Source organism: Terrapene carolina, unplaced genomic scaffold, assembly GCF_002925995.2.
Source record: "Terrapene carolina triunguis isolate 2854851 unplaced genomic scaffold, T_m_triunguis-2.0 Scaffold194, whole genome shotgun sequence".
Lineage (NCBI taxonomy): Eukaryota > Metazoa > Chordata > Testudines > Emydidae > Terrapene > Terrapene triunguis.
Genome location: NW_020664545.1, coordinates 4,251,265 through 4,265,780, shown reverse-complemented (window position 1 = coordinate 4,265,780; position 14,516 = coordinate 4,251,265). Strand labels below are relative to the sequence as shown.

At 50.6% G+C, this 14,516-nt stretch overlaps 1 protein-coding gene across 2 annotated transcripts in view; it reads left to right on the top strand.

Annotated features, from left to right (window-relative positions):
* EFNA2 (ephrin A2) overlaps nucleotides 1–14,241 on the top strand; it is a 148,505-nt gene extending 134,264 nt beyond the window's left edge. Inside the window, exons 3-4 of one of the 2 annotated variants that reach the window (XM_026654973.2) lie at nucleotides 3,316–3,381; nucleotides 10,381–14,241. In XM_026654973.2, the coding sequence (XP_026510758.1) occupies nucleotides 3,316–3,381; nucleotides 10,381–10,499 (185 nt within the window). In that variant the 3' untranslated portion in view covers nucleotides 10,500–14,241. Of the gene's footprint in view, nucleotides 1–3,315; nucleotides 3,382–4,057; nucleotides 4,133–10,380 lie in introns of those variants that run through there. The other variant, XM_026654974.1, reaches the window with a different exon arrangement.
* The last annotated feature ends 275 nt before the right edge of the window (nucleotides 14,242–14,516 follow it).

Sequence of the window (14,516 nt, the reverse complement as noted above, 5' to 3'; positions counted from 1 at the left end):
ATTGACAGAAGACAGGATACTGGGCTAGACAGACTTTTGGTCTGACCCAGCATGGCCGTTCTTGTTTCTGGGCTCCAGAAAGATATTGACCAAGTGCTCAGAGAAGAGCAGTGAAAATGATCAGAGGGGTAGATTACAAGGCTCATGTCTCTGGCTGTGTGTTATGCAAACAATTCCCTTCCTGCTTGTGGCTGGGCCTGGGAATCTCAGGGGTTCGATTCCTAATGGAGCACAATACCCTTCCTGGGAGAGTCTGTCTCCCATGGAAAAAGCGCTGCTCGGTTTTGCTGGCATGGTATCTAGGGTGTGGGCCGGGTGCAGAGAGGACAGCCCTGGTGCTGGTGGGAGGAATGTCTGCACTCAAGGGCCCTGCCCCCCTGGTGAACATACTCACACTCAATGGTTCAAGCTGCTTTAACATTTATTTGAGATGACCCCGAGAGGGGGGGAACAGCAGGCTTTTCACATCAGCACAGCTGGGGATCGGGGCTGTCAGAGAGGATCAGTCTCAGAGCGAGTTAAAAACCCACCTCACCTTGTTCGATTCTGCCCCTTCCCCCCACCCAACACACAGTCCCTCTCCCCGTCACTCCGGCTTAGCCCCCTCCCCAACCTAATCTCTTCTCCCCCCACCCCCGTGCTTTTCACATGGCACCCTTTTAATTGCAAACTGTTCCCCTTCAATAGCCGCTCAGGCAAACTTCAACGAGGCTTTGAGGTGCCCCCTGCATCCGCTGCGCCTGTAATTCTCCCGCAGCAGGGGTTTCACACACAACGCCCCCCCTTCCCTTCCTTCGATTGAAGGAGTCTATAACAAGCATGAAATCTGGCTTGGCAGACATTTTTTTGCAGTTAGAACATGTATCCAGGGACAGTCCGGCAGAAAGGCACAGCCCGGGGTCGGGCAACTTTTGACACCAGTTAAGTGTTGATCAAAGAGGCGGTTTAAGTGGCCGGGATCACTTCAATAATGCAATTGATGCCTTCAAACTTTTAAGCTCCTTAAAGGGAGCTGGGAGCAGCTGGAGGTCAAGCAGAGATGGCTGGATGTGCATTCTCTCTCCCAGACTAGCTTGTCTCCCCTTTTATAGCCCCGGATTCCAACCCATATGGAAGCTCAGTAGGAAGCCCCATTATCTCAGCGACTTGAGAGCCAAGTAGGTTAGAGCCAGGAAAGCACAAGGGAGACCAGACCTTGCTTCTGGGAAGTGTTACATTCTACTGCCTGTAACCTCTCTGGAGCTGCAGACGCAACAGCTGCTGTGATGACACCAAAGCTAAAAAAGATCAAGTCAAAAATTAAACTCAGCGAAAGATTTCACTGCTGCATGCGCATGTCAGGGACACAGGGACTAACATACCAGAGCACTCCAGCGGTCAGTCTGTCTGACCTGTCTCCAGTAGTACCAGAAGTTTCAGAGCAAGGTGCAAGAAATGGGACAAGCTGCCCCAGTGAGTCAATTGTTGATCCATCCTCTGAGCATGAGGATTTGTCCCACATTTTACATTTTCAGGCTATGCAATATAACTGTGGATGTTTTTATTATCCGTACAAATGTCAAATCCCCTTTGGAATCCCACTAAGCCTCCATAATATCATGTGGCAGAGAGTTCCACTGGCTGATTAGGCATTGGGTAGAACAAATAAAGTATTTTGCTTCATCCGTTTTTAATTCATTGCCTTTTGAGGGCGAGTTCCATCTAGGAGACCCCAGATGTCCTTCTCCGCTCAGTAGAAAGCCACAGAAAAGGCATTTCTTACACACACGCCCTTTGCAGTAGCTTTGCAAGTGGCAGTTTTAAAGGAAAGTGGCACCCGGTTTTGTATGGTGCAGAGCACCTCAGATCATGAGCAACGTCCCTGGATAGTCTGTAAACTGCCAGATATTTGAAAAACATCCTGGCCCTAGAGACCCCAGCTGTGATCACGGCCTCGTCGTGCTAGGCGCTGTACAGACACAGAATGAGAGACAGCCCCTGTCCAGGAGAGCTTACAGTCCAAACCAACAAGGGGTTGGGGAAAGGAAAGACTTTTACCCCCACTTGACAAATGAGAAATTTAGGGAGATCGAGTGATTTGCCCAAAATCACACAGGGGAATTGGTGGCAGGTCCAGGCCTCCGGAATCCCAGTCCCCAAGAGCCCATGTTTGATGGGTGCTCAAAGGCCCCTGTGTGGAATGAGTTTGGTGGGCCTCAGCCCATTTCCCAGGGCGCCAGCTGTCCACCTCGCAAAAACCGATTGCTGGCATTCAGAGACCTCAGCCCCAGTTTTTTCGAGGTCTGGGCTGAGTCGTGTTAATGGGTCTGGGTGAGGGAAGTGGGCCGTGCTCTAAGCCATGCTTGGGTGACCATATTTCCCAAAGGGAAACTGGGACACCATGTGGAGCTAGCCTGAGCCCCCCTCCCCCCCCCCCCCCCTGTGCGGGGGGGGGGTCCGGGCCGCCCCCCCGCCCCTGGGCCCCCCCCCCCCCCCCCCCGCAAGGCTGGGGCTGCTGCTGGTGCGGAAACTCTGTCCTGGGGACTCCAGCCGCACGAAACGCTGGCAGCACCGGAGACAGGGCTAACATTTCTGTCCTGCTTGAATACGGGCGTAGCGACCTGATTGCTAAATATTGAACAGAAAAGAGTCCACTGAGAGTCACAGGGAGAGTATAGATTCCCCACCTCCCAGCTGTGATACGAAGCAACAGCGGCAGCTCAGCAGTTGCCATAGAAGGAAAATCTGTGTGCTTAGCTGGAACTGCTATTTATAGGCGAATTCAGGAGGGGTTAGAAATAGATCAATGATCCTTCAGGCTACTGCCCTCTGCAAATATCTCCCAGCTCTGGTGAGATGCCTATAAGAAATCAGCCAATTAACACTGGCTTGAGGGGCAGCCCTCATTCGTTGAAAAATTGCAATGACCCCTATGTCTATAAACATCGCGCCGGCCTGATCCTCTCCCTCCTCCACCCACACCCCTCATCTGTCGCTCGTCTGCTGAGGATGTAAAGATCTTTGGCGCAGAGGCCATGTCTTTATATGTGTTAGTCACACACCCAGTTCAACATGGCCCTGACCCTGGGTTGTGCCTCTGGGCACGAAGGTTGGGAGTTGCAAAAGTGCCTAAGGGAGTTAGGTGCCCTTCCGGCCTATACTGTCGTCCTCAATAAACTGGCTCGTGTTCAGTCTGCCGCGAGCCGGGGCAGCTGCCGGGCGAGATGCTGCCGGTTTAACAGGTAGCCCTGTGCTGGTCTTTGCTAAGGCAAATGTCACGCTCCTCTTCTAACACCACTGTATTTTCTCTCTCTCTCTCCTTTGTGTTTCTTCCAGCTGCTTCTCCCCCTAACATGGTGGACAGGCCCTGCTTAAAGCTGAAGGTTTATGTTCGACCAACGAGTAAGTAGCTCAAGTGTGTTGCCTGCTCCCAAGTGGGCGATGGGAGCTGGGAAGCTGTGTGTTCAGGAGCTTAGAACCCAGAGCTTAGAACCCAGGGGTTCTCGACATAGAACCGGGCACGGAGTCTGCCGAGCTTCCCGTTCCATGTGGCTAGGGCGAAATGCAAGCTCTGAGCAGCTGCGAGTTTATTCATGGTATTTCCCCGACCAGGCTAGGCGCAGGGTGGGAATCTGCCAGTCAGTGATCTTTTGAGTTTGCCCAGCGTGGAGCGCTGGGGGGGTGGGGATTTTACTAATTACATTTCCCTTCAAGTACAATGGCTTAAACGAAGGGGAAAAAGATTTGGCCAAACCCCACGCTAGAGACGGAACTGAGCCAAGCGCTCGGATCTAAACAGCCGTAAATGTCGCGCAAGTTCTGACCGAGCCCCAAACATGATGCCTCTGCCCCACGTCACCCCAATCACCATGGGCTCCTCCAATCCCTGCTTTGTTTGCCCATGCAATTTGGGGGCAAAGTCCCTTCGAGGGGTGCATGAGCCAAGCCAGGACTTAGGGAGACCCCCTGGGTGGTAACATTGGGCGGCCCAGGTGGGAGCTAGAGAGGTAGAGGGGACCGCATGGTGGGTCTCTATCCAGCAGCCTTGATAAAAGAATCCCTGTCATGTTCAATGCAGGAGCCCTGTCTCTTCCCTGCAGTGTGGTACAGGGTGGCTACTGCTAGCTGGAGGATTTTGCTCCCTGGGAGATGTTGATCTGGCCCCTTGTACCAGCACAGAAACACACTCAGGAAATACTTCAGAGGATCCTGAGAAGAGTCTGATTAACCTCCCCGCCATTCTGATGCACGGGAAAAGTTCCTGATCCTGCCTTCCTGGGCCAGATCCTCCTCTGATGTAAATCAGTGCTGATTTCAGTGGCGTTACACTGGTTGACGCCACCTGAGGAGCTTGGCACCGTGTGCTGCGAAGCCCTAGACACGACGGGTGCTTTGCTCTGTATTCGTTTGCTCTTCCTGGTTTCATTTGCAATGTAAAAAAATCCCGCAGCTCTTCAGGGCAGCTTTAAAAATATTTGAAGGTGGTGGTGAGAATAAAGCCATCCCCATATATCGAACTTGTGCCCACGGGTCACTCGCATGCAGTAGGTTAAAACCCTGGCTATTGTCACAGCTTTGAAGGCGCACTGACGTCAGCCTTTTGCCAGGATTTTTGTGTAGGACGAACGCTCCGCGGGAGCTCCCCTACCAGCTGAATGGCACCTGAATTCCTAGCACACCAACCCTGCCAAAGCCTGCGGGAGGCTGCGTGGTACCTCAATTCATGCCAGGCACATAACCTGCAAGATGGACGTTTGCCGCTGAGTTTCAAATGAGGGGAAAAAAACAATAATCTCGGCACAGTGGCGACTTTTCAGAATCAAATAACTCAGGCGTTTCAAAAAACAAATTAATAATTTTCTTCTCCTGTTAACGTGTAATTAGTGCGTGGCAGCAGCTCTCGCTGGGGAAGTGAGGGACCGGCTGCACAGGTGAAAAGGACGTCGTTTCTTTGTCATTCGAGCGGCTTTAAAATAAAACCCCAAATAATGAAGCCACCTAAAAACACGTTCTCGTTTTTGGGCGACTTTTGTAGAACGAAAAAAATCTCGATCGCTATTGTTAGTATTTTATTACGCTGCCGCCAGGCAGCCCCAGCTGAGATCGGGGACCGCACCATGCTAGGCGTTATACCGGGACTTAGTAGGAGATTCCCATTGACTTCAGTGGGCTTTGGATCAGGCCCTAAGTCAACCCTTTAGGTATTGTCCGACTCGAGACAGGGCGTGGGCTTGATTTTTGCAGAGGTGCTGAGCTCCTGAATGTCCCCCCTCCCGCTGATTTCAGGTGGCGTTATGGGGGCTCAGCAAGCCATACGTGCGGGGCAGCCCAAAACTTTATGAGGCTGAATGCTCCCAACTAAGTGGGAGTTTGTGGGGCAAGGGGAGTACTCAGCGCCACGCAGGACCAGCATCCCACTGCCCGATGACCCGAGTTATTTAAACTGCAGACTCATGGAGGAAGACCCTGTTACTAGGTGTCTGTGCAGCACCTAGCACATTGGGGCCCTGATCTCGCATGGAACCTGGAGGCGCTACTGTAACCCAAACAGTAATGGCACAAGTGTGTAAAACACTGCAAAAGAGCAGCAGCAAAGGAAGAAGAGCAGATGAAAAGAAAAGACACAAGAGAGGGAGTGAAATAGGACAGCCAGGAACTAGAGAAATTTGCACCAACGGCCAGGAGAAAGCTCTGCTTTTCCTGGCTTCAGGTCCGTAAAATCCTTAATCCAGTAATAAACATAAGAGAGCGGAGCCCAGGGAACATGTTAACAGCTTTAGTCGTAATTTAACTTATTCCCTTGAATGCATTTTGCTTTGCTGCCTGATTAGGGTTTTGGATGCTGGATTATTGGATTGTTATTAAGCAATTGCCCTTTGACCTCCCAAATGTTGGTCCAACTCCAGCTCTGGCCAGAATTGCAGGGCGTGAGTCTCCCAGGCTTCTTACAAGTTGGCAACAGCGGTCGGATCTAATCCATCTCGCACAATACCACCCGCATATTTGGCATACTCGGCTGTCAGGGAGAGGCTTAGGAGAGAATCGGGATGAAATGCCTTCTAATCCCATTTACAGAGCAATAACCTTACCCCTACCCCCAGGGTCAGTGCGGGGAGCTCCTGGCCCCCTCTCCCACACTGCACGGCTGCTGGGAACGAGAGCAGATAAGAGCATGTCCCGGGATTCAAACCCCAAGAATTTGCCTCCCGATTACCTGTTATTCCAGCTGCTGTTTATATGACAATAAAACATGTGGGAAAGACAGATGCATCATACTGCGTGTGAAATACGGACAGACACATGGCCAGGGATGCATCATACTGTGTGTGAAATACGGACAGACACATGGCCAGGGATGCATCATACTGCGTGTGAAATACGGACAGACACATGGCCAGGGATGCATCAGACTGCATGTGAAATACAGACAGACGCAGGGAGAGAGAGAATGGAAATTATAGAAATGTAGGGCTGGAAGGGGCCTCAAGAGGTCATCTAGTCCAACCGCTTGTGCGGAGGCAGGATTAAATAACCCTAGACCATCCCTGACAAGTGTCTGTCTAATCTGTTCTTAAATCCTCCAATGACAGGGATTCCGTAACCTCTTTAGGTACCTGTTCCGGTGCTTCACTTTCCTTACAGTTCCAAAGTTTTTCCTAATATCCGATTTAAATCTCCCTTGGTCCCTTCTTATCCTACCTTCAGTGGACATGGAGAACAACGGCTCCTCCTCTTTATAACAACCTTTCACATATTATAAGACTGTTATCAGGTCCCCCCTCAGCCTTCTCTTCTCTAGACTAAACATGCCCAATTCTCTCCTCATAGGTTGGGTTTTCTAAATCTCTGATCATTTTTGTTGCTCTCCTCTGGACTCTCTCCAGTTTACTCCCATCGTTCCTAAAGTGCGGTGCCCAGACCTGAACGCAGGACTCTGGCTGAGGCCCCACCAGTGCAGGACGATCACCAGTGTCTTGAGCAGTTACCTCGTATGTTTTGGGAGGTTGACGGTGGTCCAGTTTGTGGCTTTTTCTCAAGTCACCAGACTGACAGTCCAAAACCCAAGACCCAGTTGGACACCTCTGGGTCCCAGCCAGCTTTTGAACAACTCCTTCGGCATCGAACTCCGTGGGGATATTGGGGACTTCATTCCCTCACTGTGCAGGCAGGCAGCTATTCCCAGGGGTCTGTCAGCCTGGTTTTAATGAAGCAGAACAAAAACATCCTGCACCACACGCCTTGAGAACATCAGCCCATAAAAGCCCAGAACATCAACCCAGGGCTGAGCTTTCCTACCTGCCCAGCAGGTATTTTCATTTCGCATCATTCTCCCCAGGCCTTGCTGAGTCCCCCACTTTCACTATCCTTTAGCTGCTGGCTGCAATCAGCCTCTACACTCAGTGGCTGCAGTTCCTCGCTGTGGTCTAACCAAGACAGCTTAGCTCTCCTGTCTGGGCCAATGCGCACAGAACTCCCTTTGCAAGGGCCCGTGTTTGTCTTGGAACTGGGGGTTCCTATGCAACCCAGCATTGCCGCCGGGACCGCACAAGAGTAGGACTGGGTCTTTGCTTCGCTAGCACCTGTCTTCACGCTGCACCGTGAGCCCAATTCAAACCCCTTATGAGGAGAGATTAATAAGACTGGGACTTTTCAGCTTGGAAAACAGACGACTAAGGGGGGACGTGATAGAGGTCTGTAAAATCATGAAAGGTGTGGAGAAAGTGAATAAGGAAGTGTAATTTATTCCTTCACGTAACACAAGCACCAGGGGTCACCCAGTGAAATTAATAGGCAGCAGGTTGAACAAAAGGAAGTACTTCACACAACACACAGTCAACCTGTGGAACTCATTGCCAGGGGATATTGTGAAGCCAAAGGTATAACAAGGTTAAAAAAAGAATTAGATAAGTTCATGGAGGATAGGTCCATCAATGGCTATTGGCCACGATGGACAGGGATTCAATGTGTTCCTAAACCTCTGATTGCCAGAAGCTGGGACTGGACAACAGGGGATGGATCACTTGATAATTGCCTTGTTCTGTTAATTCCCTCTGAAGCACCTGGTACCAGCTACTGTCAGAAGACAGGATACTGGGCTAGATGGACCATTGGTTTGACCCAGTATGGCCATTCTTATGCCCACGGGCTTCTGTGGGCTTTGGATCAGGCCTCACCTCAGAGGCTTTGCAGAACCTGGTTGCGTGGGGAATTAAGCAGCGAGGATGACTACAAACACATGGACTAAGATGCAGAAGGAACCGTTATCATTCAGTGACAGTGCCCAAGTGCTAGGCAGAGCCTGTCTCTACTAGATGCTATCTCCCATTCATCTGACAAGGCTCCAGGGACTCACGGCATCTCAATTAAAGGGAACTGCTCATGGGAGAAAAGTTACTCACCTGCCTAAGCGTTCCCAAGATCAGAGCCACAGCTATTTTCTGGACTAGCATTTGCCAGGTACACGTTTGCAACTCCCTTGATTTTCTGTTTCTGTGGGCCAGATTTTGCCAGCTTTCCTCAAGCTCAATAGATCCTTCCTGGCTGAATTCAGTGAGTGAGGATGTCCGATCTGGCCCCATTGTTTCCCCTCTTCGGTCTCACTGCTGGTGCCGGGCTCTTACTATGGAATTGCCTTTCCAGTTCTTTGATCCAGCACTGCCAGCTCTCACGATTTTACCACCAGGCTCACAGTGTCTGAGGTTTTTCTTATTCAGAGATTCCTAGGCCAGAAGGGATCATTGTGATACTAAAATCCAGCCTCCTGTGTCTAACACAGGCCCTGGGACTTCCCTGAATTAATTCCTGTTTAGTAAGCTGCTAGTGCGGTAAATTACTCCAGGTGTCATAGAAACAAACAACAAGAAAACACACAAAAAGACCCAAAGCTAGCTACAAGTCCAGCCCCCGTGGTGGCAGAAGAAAATTTAAAGACGGGACCTGTAAAGTTTCGGACACCAGAGGGCAAATTAAAAAAAATGTGCTTTGTTCTTTTTTAAATCTTAAGATTTTGAAGCCAGGCTCATGACTTCTGAAGGCCTCGCTCTAGATTTTTGAATGCTTGAGGTTGACGGTATTCTTGCTCTACAGCGTAATCACTTCCCCCATACTGGTTGTATGTTCCCATTCCCTTTATTGGTATTTCTATGGATATAATAAATCAAATGAAACAAAGAACAATAATAACTTACCAAAGGAAACCAAGAGAAAGTGGCAGGTGATTGAGGGAGGCTCCATTGAAATTAAATGCAGGGGGGGAAAGTATCAAGGTGTAAGCAGCTCTAAAATGCAGCTGCTGTATTTTCTCTCCTTTTGAATAGTGAGTTTAGTTTCCCGGTGTGGATATGATCTGGAACGCCGTGTGTTTGGATCTCTTGAAGACAACAAAATCAGTTGGGAAGAAGTTTTCTTTTGATGTGCCCAAGAAGAAAGGATTAGAAACTACAGTGTCTGATGCACACAGCTAGCTACTGACCTTCCTAGATGAAGAGCATGTCTTTGATTATGCAAATTGATTAATGACACCAAAAATTTCTGAAGGGACCATCAGGCTTCAGGGCTTAAGCCAGTCGCTAACGATCAGAGATCAAGGTGGGACCTGATGTAGGGAGCAGATTATCCCACATCATTAACCCATGTCTGGGTTCCTACATCTTCCTCTTAGTGTCTAGTATCGGCCACTGTGGGAGACAGGATACCGGGCTAGATGGCTCTTGGATCTCATCCTCTCTCGCAGTTCCTATGTTCCTATTAGAATTATTTATTCTTTCACGGCATCCGTAAGTATAGTCTGGGCCCCTCCCAGAGCAGCTAGAAATGCTCATAGTCCCAGCTCCAAAGAGCTTTACAATCTCAGACACCAATCCTGCAATCTCAGTGTTGAGTTTATCGCCACTCTTCTAATATTTGGTGGGTTTCTTTAAAGCCCCAGTTCCTGGAGTCATGTGATTAGGCAAGGCTCTCAACTCTCATTTAAACCTCCTAATAAAGTACGGTTCTCACATTGCTGGCTACGGAAAAAAGCTTGTAAATGCCCCCCCCCCCCCCCCAAGGAGGCAAATAAAATCCAGAAAGCAAATGAAAAAAGAACCTAATAGTTGTTCCTTTAAAATTTCATGATTTTTTCGGGGGGGTGGGAGGTGGGTGCTCATGATTTCAGAACCCAGGGGGTTGACAACCTTGCAGTTGGCTCAGACCTCTGCAGGCACCACGGATGTGATCCAATGCAGGAGGACCACAGCACAGACCCCCAGTGGGCCTGATCCTGGGAGAGAACCAAACAATTCTGTGAGGTGCTAAGCGCCCCCTGTTGACCGTGCTCAGCACATTGCAGGATCAGGCCCTACAGCTTCCCAGGTGGGCATTTGTGGTCTGACATATGTCTCTTTTCCTCCCCCTTCACAGATGACTCCCTGTACGAATCTCCGGAGCCTATTTTCACCAGCAATAACTCCTGCTGCAGCCTCAGGGTCCCGCACCTCATCCTCGTGGTGCCGGTGTTTTGGACTGTGCTCACTTCCTAGCCCCGAGAGGAGAAAACAAAGGAAGAGGGGAGCGGTTTGGCAGGGAAAGGAGGAGAGAGACGGACCCACGCAGGAGCAGAGACGTGTTCTGTCTGCCTCTGGAGAGAATGAACCCTCTCGAGCCAGCCTTTTGCTTTGTTTTTTAAAAAGTTTTCTCTTTCACAATAACCTTTGAACTGCGACTCCTGAGCCGGGAGGTGGGGTTGGGCAGGGGACACGAAGAAGGATTTTTTCCCTATCCCGGCCTTATTCCCAGCTCGGAGAATTTCTGTTCCTGGCGTGGATTCGCTTGGAAGAAGGCTGCAAAATTTCTACTGATGTACAAAATATAACACCCCTGCCCCGCCCCCCCAGCCGTCTGGTTTGGAGGTGGGGGCGGGGAATGACAAAATAACAGTGGAAAAGAGCAGCGTGGGATCGGCGCTGCTTTCCTGCTTCCGGGACGGCCCACTTTTCATGGTGCTGGGCTCAGCTCGCTTTGACCCTCCTTGTAGGATTTTGCTTTTGAAATTTCTAGACCAAATATTAGGATCCTTTTATTATTATATTTTTTGTGTGTGCTTTTCTTGCACTTCTTGAGACTTAGCCACAAAACGAGACCCCCTCCCCCGTCTGTGGTTCAGAAATCTCCGTGGGCAGCATTCCCTTCCAAGCCGTCAAGGGAATGCAGGGTCAGGGGCTAGCTTGGGCTTTCCTTCCCAGCTTTTCCAGGATGCTCAGACAGATTCAGTCCCTGGCTCCAAGCAGGGGAGCTGGTGGCTGGCGAACAAACAAGGTGCCTGGACTCTGGGACGGGACGGATCCGGGCCGAGAACGACAGCGCTCACAGCTTTTTTGCCTTGGAGTCTTTCCCAAACTAGCCCTGCTGTTTGCCATTGCTGGTACCATGGGACTCAGTGCCACCTGGACAGAGCGGTGCCAATACCTTACTGCTCCTTTCAGGCCTGTGTTTTGGAGGCAGGGGGCCAGATGGAAACAGGCCATCAAAGGGTTTTTGGAGGAGCGCTGACCTGGCTTGGTTGTCAGAACGACTGTACCGTTTTCATGGATATGTGGGTTGTTTCTTTGGGCGGGGGGAGGGTCGGGAGGGATGGGCAGGTATACAAATAAGCCAGCCAAATGTAATTGACCCTGCAATTGACGTCCTTGGCAAAGCAAGGAGCAATGCCTGCAGAAGGGTTACTGGGCCTGGTGAAGGCAGTGGGAGAATGGGTGGGGAGGGGGCTTTGCCACGGAGGTCACCAAGAGCAGCATCAAAAATCTAGTTTGGGAAAGTTGAGCAGGAAGGCTGGAGGGGAAGGGGGTTTAATGTCAGGCATGTAACCAGTCTGCTGGCAAGTGACAGCCGGCGATTAGTGTAGGGGCTGGGGCTGGAATTTAGAAGGGGCTCTGGCTGGTTACCACCTCCCCATGGAGGAAAGGGGAATTAAGTGGGCAGGGGATGCAGAGGGAGCCTAGGTCCTTCGGAGGGCATCTGGGCAGAGCCCTTCTGTAGACCACGCGAGCCACTAAACTAGGCCGTCCGCAGGTGAAATTCACCCTCTTGGGTTCCCAAAGCTAAAAATTCCGCCGGTTGAAATCAGCATCGCTCCACGGACTTACGTCCGTTGACCCCAGCTGAGGATCCGGCCCCAAATCTTTGCCTAGTACCTTCCTCCTCTCTCATCGCTGACTCCGTATTTGGGTTTTTAATTCGCTCCCAGCGCTGACGGCAGCCTTCCCCTCCCTACTTCCCCCAAGTCCCTTAGAGAAAGCAGTGCCCCTTCCTACATAACCCCGCTGATCCCAACACGGATCCGCGTCACCAGCCCTGCCATTCCAATTCCCCCTCCTGTGGCCACTGCTTCTAGACACGTGGAGCAAAGCAGCCCCGTCTGTCTTGTCCTTACCACCGCCCCGCGCAGCTCAGTGATCCCCGGCTGTATTACAGATGCAAGCAAGCTGCTAATCAGGCTGAGACAGCAGAAAAGAGAATGGAGCTGACCTGAGGGGGTGGATCTCTATGAAGTTTTCCCTGGGCATCCTTCCTTCCCTTTACGAGTCTCCTTCGATCCTGCACATCCTGATGGCTTGTTCCTCCGTTGCACTGTTACTGGCTTGGAGTAACTGCTGGCTTGGCTTTCTTTGCTTCCTTCTCTGCTTTAAAATAAAGCCGCCGATTGGCCCCACACTTCGGAATTCAGATGATTAAATGGGGCCCATTTTGCAAAATTCAGATCCCCACCCAAGCCTGGATCTCAACCCCTCCTGTCCTTACATCCGGGGACAGTCTGCATCTAGGGTTTTGGCACAAACCCATCTCCAAATAAAACCCCACTTCCTGATTTCTGCCCCTTCTCCTGCGCTATTGGAGGATTTTGGTGATAAAAGGAAGTTACATTCCAGGGGAAAAGAACTAAGAAAGCGGGACAAGCAAAGGGACATGGACGAGGTGGTGGCGGTGGGGGGGGGGAAAGCGAATGGCTGATTCTTCCTCGCACATACCTGTGCCCATTAGAGAAGAGTCCAGCAAGGTGCTGGCAGAATGCTAGTCTCTCTCCAAGGGATGCAGTGGATGGGTTTGGGGCTGGGGAGGAGGTACCGGGGGGGGAGATTTGCATCACCTTCTAAAGCAGGAGCCGTGTCTGCGGGCGCCTCCATCGCTGCCCGGCTCCCCCCACCGCGAGGGCTGAACTCGAGTTGTCTCCTCGCTCCCGGAAATAGAGCGTAGATTTAAAATCACAATCCTAATAATAGTACAAAAGACGGTCTTTCTGCGGATGTCTTTTTCAATCGCGCACAGAAACCGTCAGTTTCTACAGCATCTGTCTGTGAGCCCCAGGACCGAACCGGAGCGGGCGTCATACTGGTCTTTCTGTAAATATAGCCAGCAGGCGTTATACTGTGACAGGTTTTGGGTTTGTTTTTTTATGTATCGTTGAGAATGAATTTTATGGACGGTTTTATGTTAATTTTATTTTGTTTTTATTTTGTAGACTAGGAAGCTAAAAACTCGCAATAAGCTCATCTTGACTATCAACAATTCCAGCTCTGCTTCCCCTCCCTCCCGGCCCCCCATTGTATCTAGACCAGGGAACGTTTTCTTAAAGGCAGACGAAAGCCCCACTTTTCTACACGCGTCACCTTCCTCCCTGTCCGTAGGGGGCCAGACTTGGCTTCCCTGGCTCAAACCGGGTACCCTTGCTCCAGGAGTCAGCCAATGGAGTAAAGAGGGAAGGGCGGCTGGCCGGGCACCCAGGAGACCAGAATCTGGTGTGACCTTTGGACCGGATTCAGCAAGGGACGGAAACACACAAGTGATCCTGGAGGTCAAGGGAACTACTCATGTCCCTGGGTTTAAATCATTTGCCGACTCGTCGGGGATTTTCAAAGGAGCCTGAAGGATTTTAAGTGCCCAGCTCCCATGGACAGTCAGTGCCTCCTTTAAAAATCCCAGCCTCAGTGCCCCAGCTGGGAATAATACTCCCTTTGTCTACCTTGTGTGTTGGGGCTCGATCCTGGACAGACAGGCTCACCCCGAGCCCGCTTTCAGGACAAGGGGCTTAGACTGTGAATGTACAACCTCTAGCCCAATAAGGCCCCCATCTTGGTTGGCTCCCGTAATATAAATAATCCTGGGACCGCAGGCAGTGGAACAGTGGCAAAATCGGGCCTTTGGTCTGTGGTATATATGTTATATATATATAGTACAGCGACTGTGAGAGAAGAAAGAAAAAGCAAACAAGTGACGCTCTCATTTAAAAAAATGGGGGCTGGGGTTTTTTTGGTTTGTTTTGGGGGGTTTTGGTTTGGTCTGGGGGTTTTTGGTTTTCCATTCGGGGATGAACCCATCTTACGGGAACTGTTTTTCGCTTGTGGGTCTCAGCTCAGCCTAGCTTGGTTCTTAGACATGCAGCTTTCGTTCTAGACGTCGTGCTGATGGTAAACCCGATCACAACTTCATTTGGAGTCTGTATTTTTTTATAATAAAATAAAAATAAATGTCATGTGAGTCCGTGGCTTTCGAGACCTTTTCCT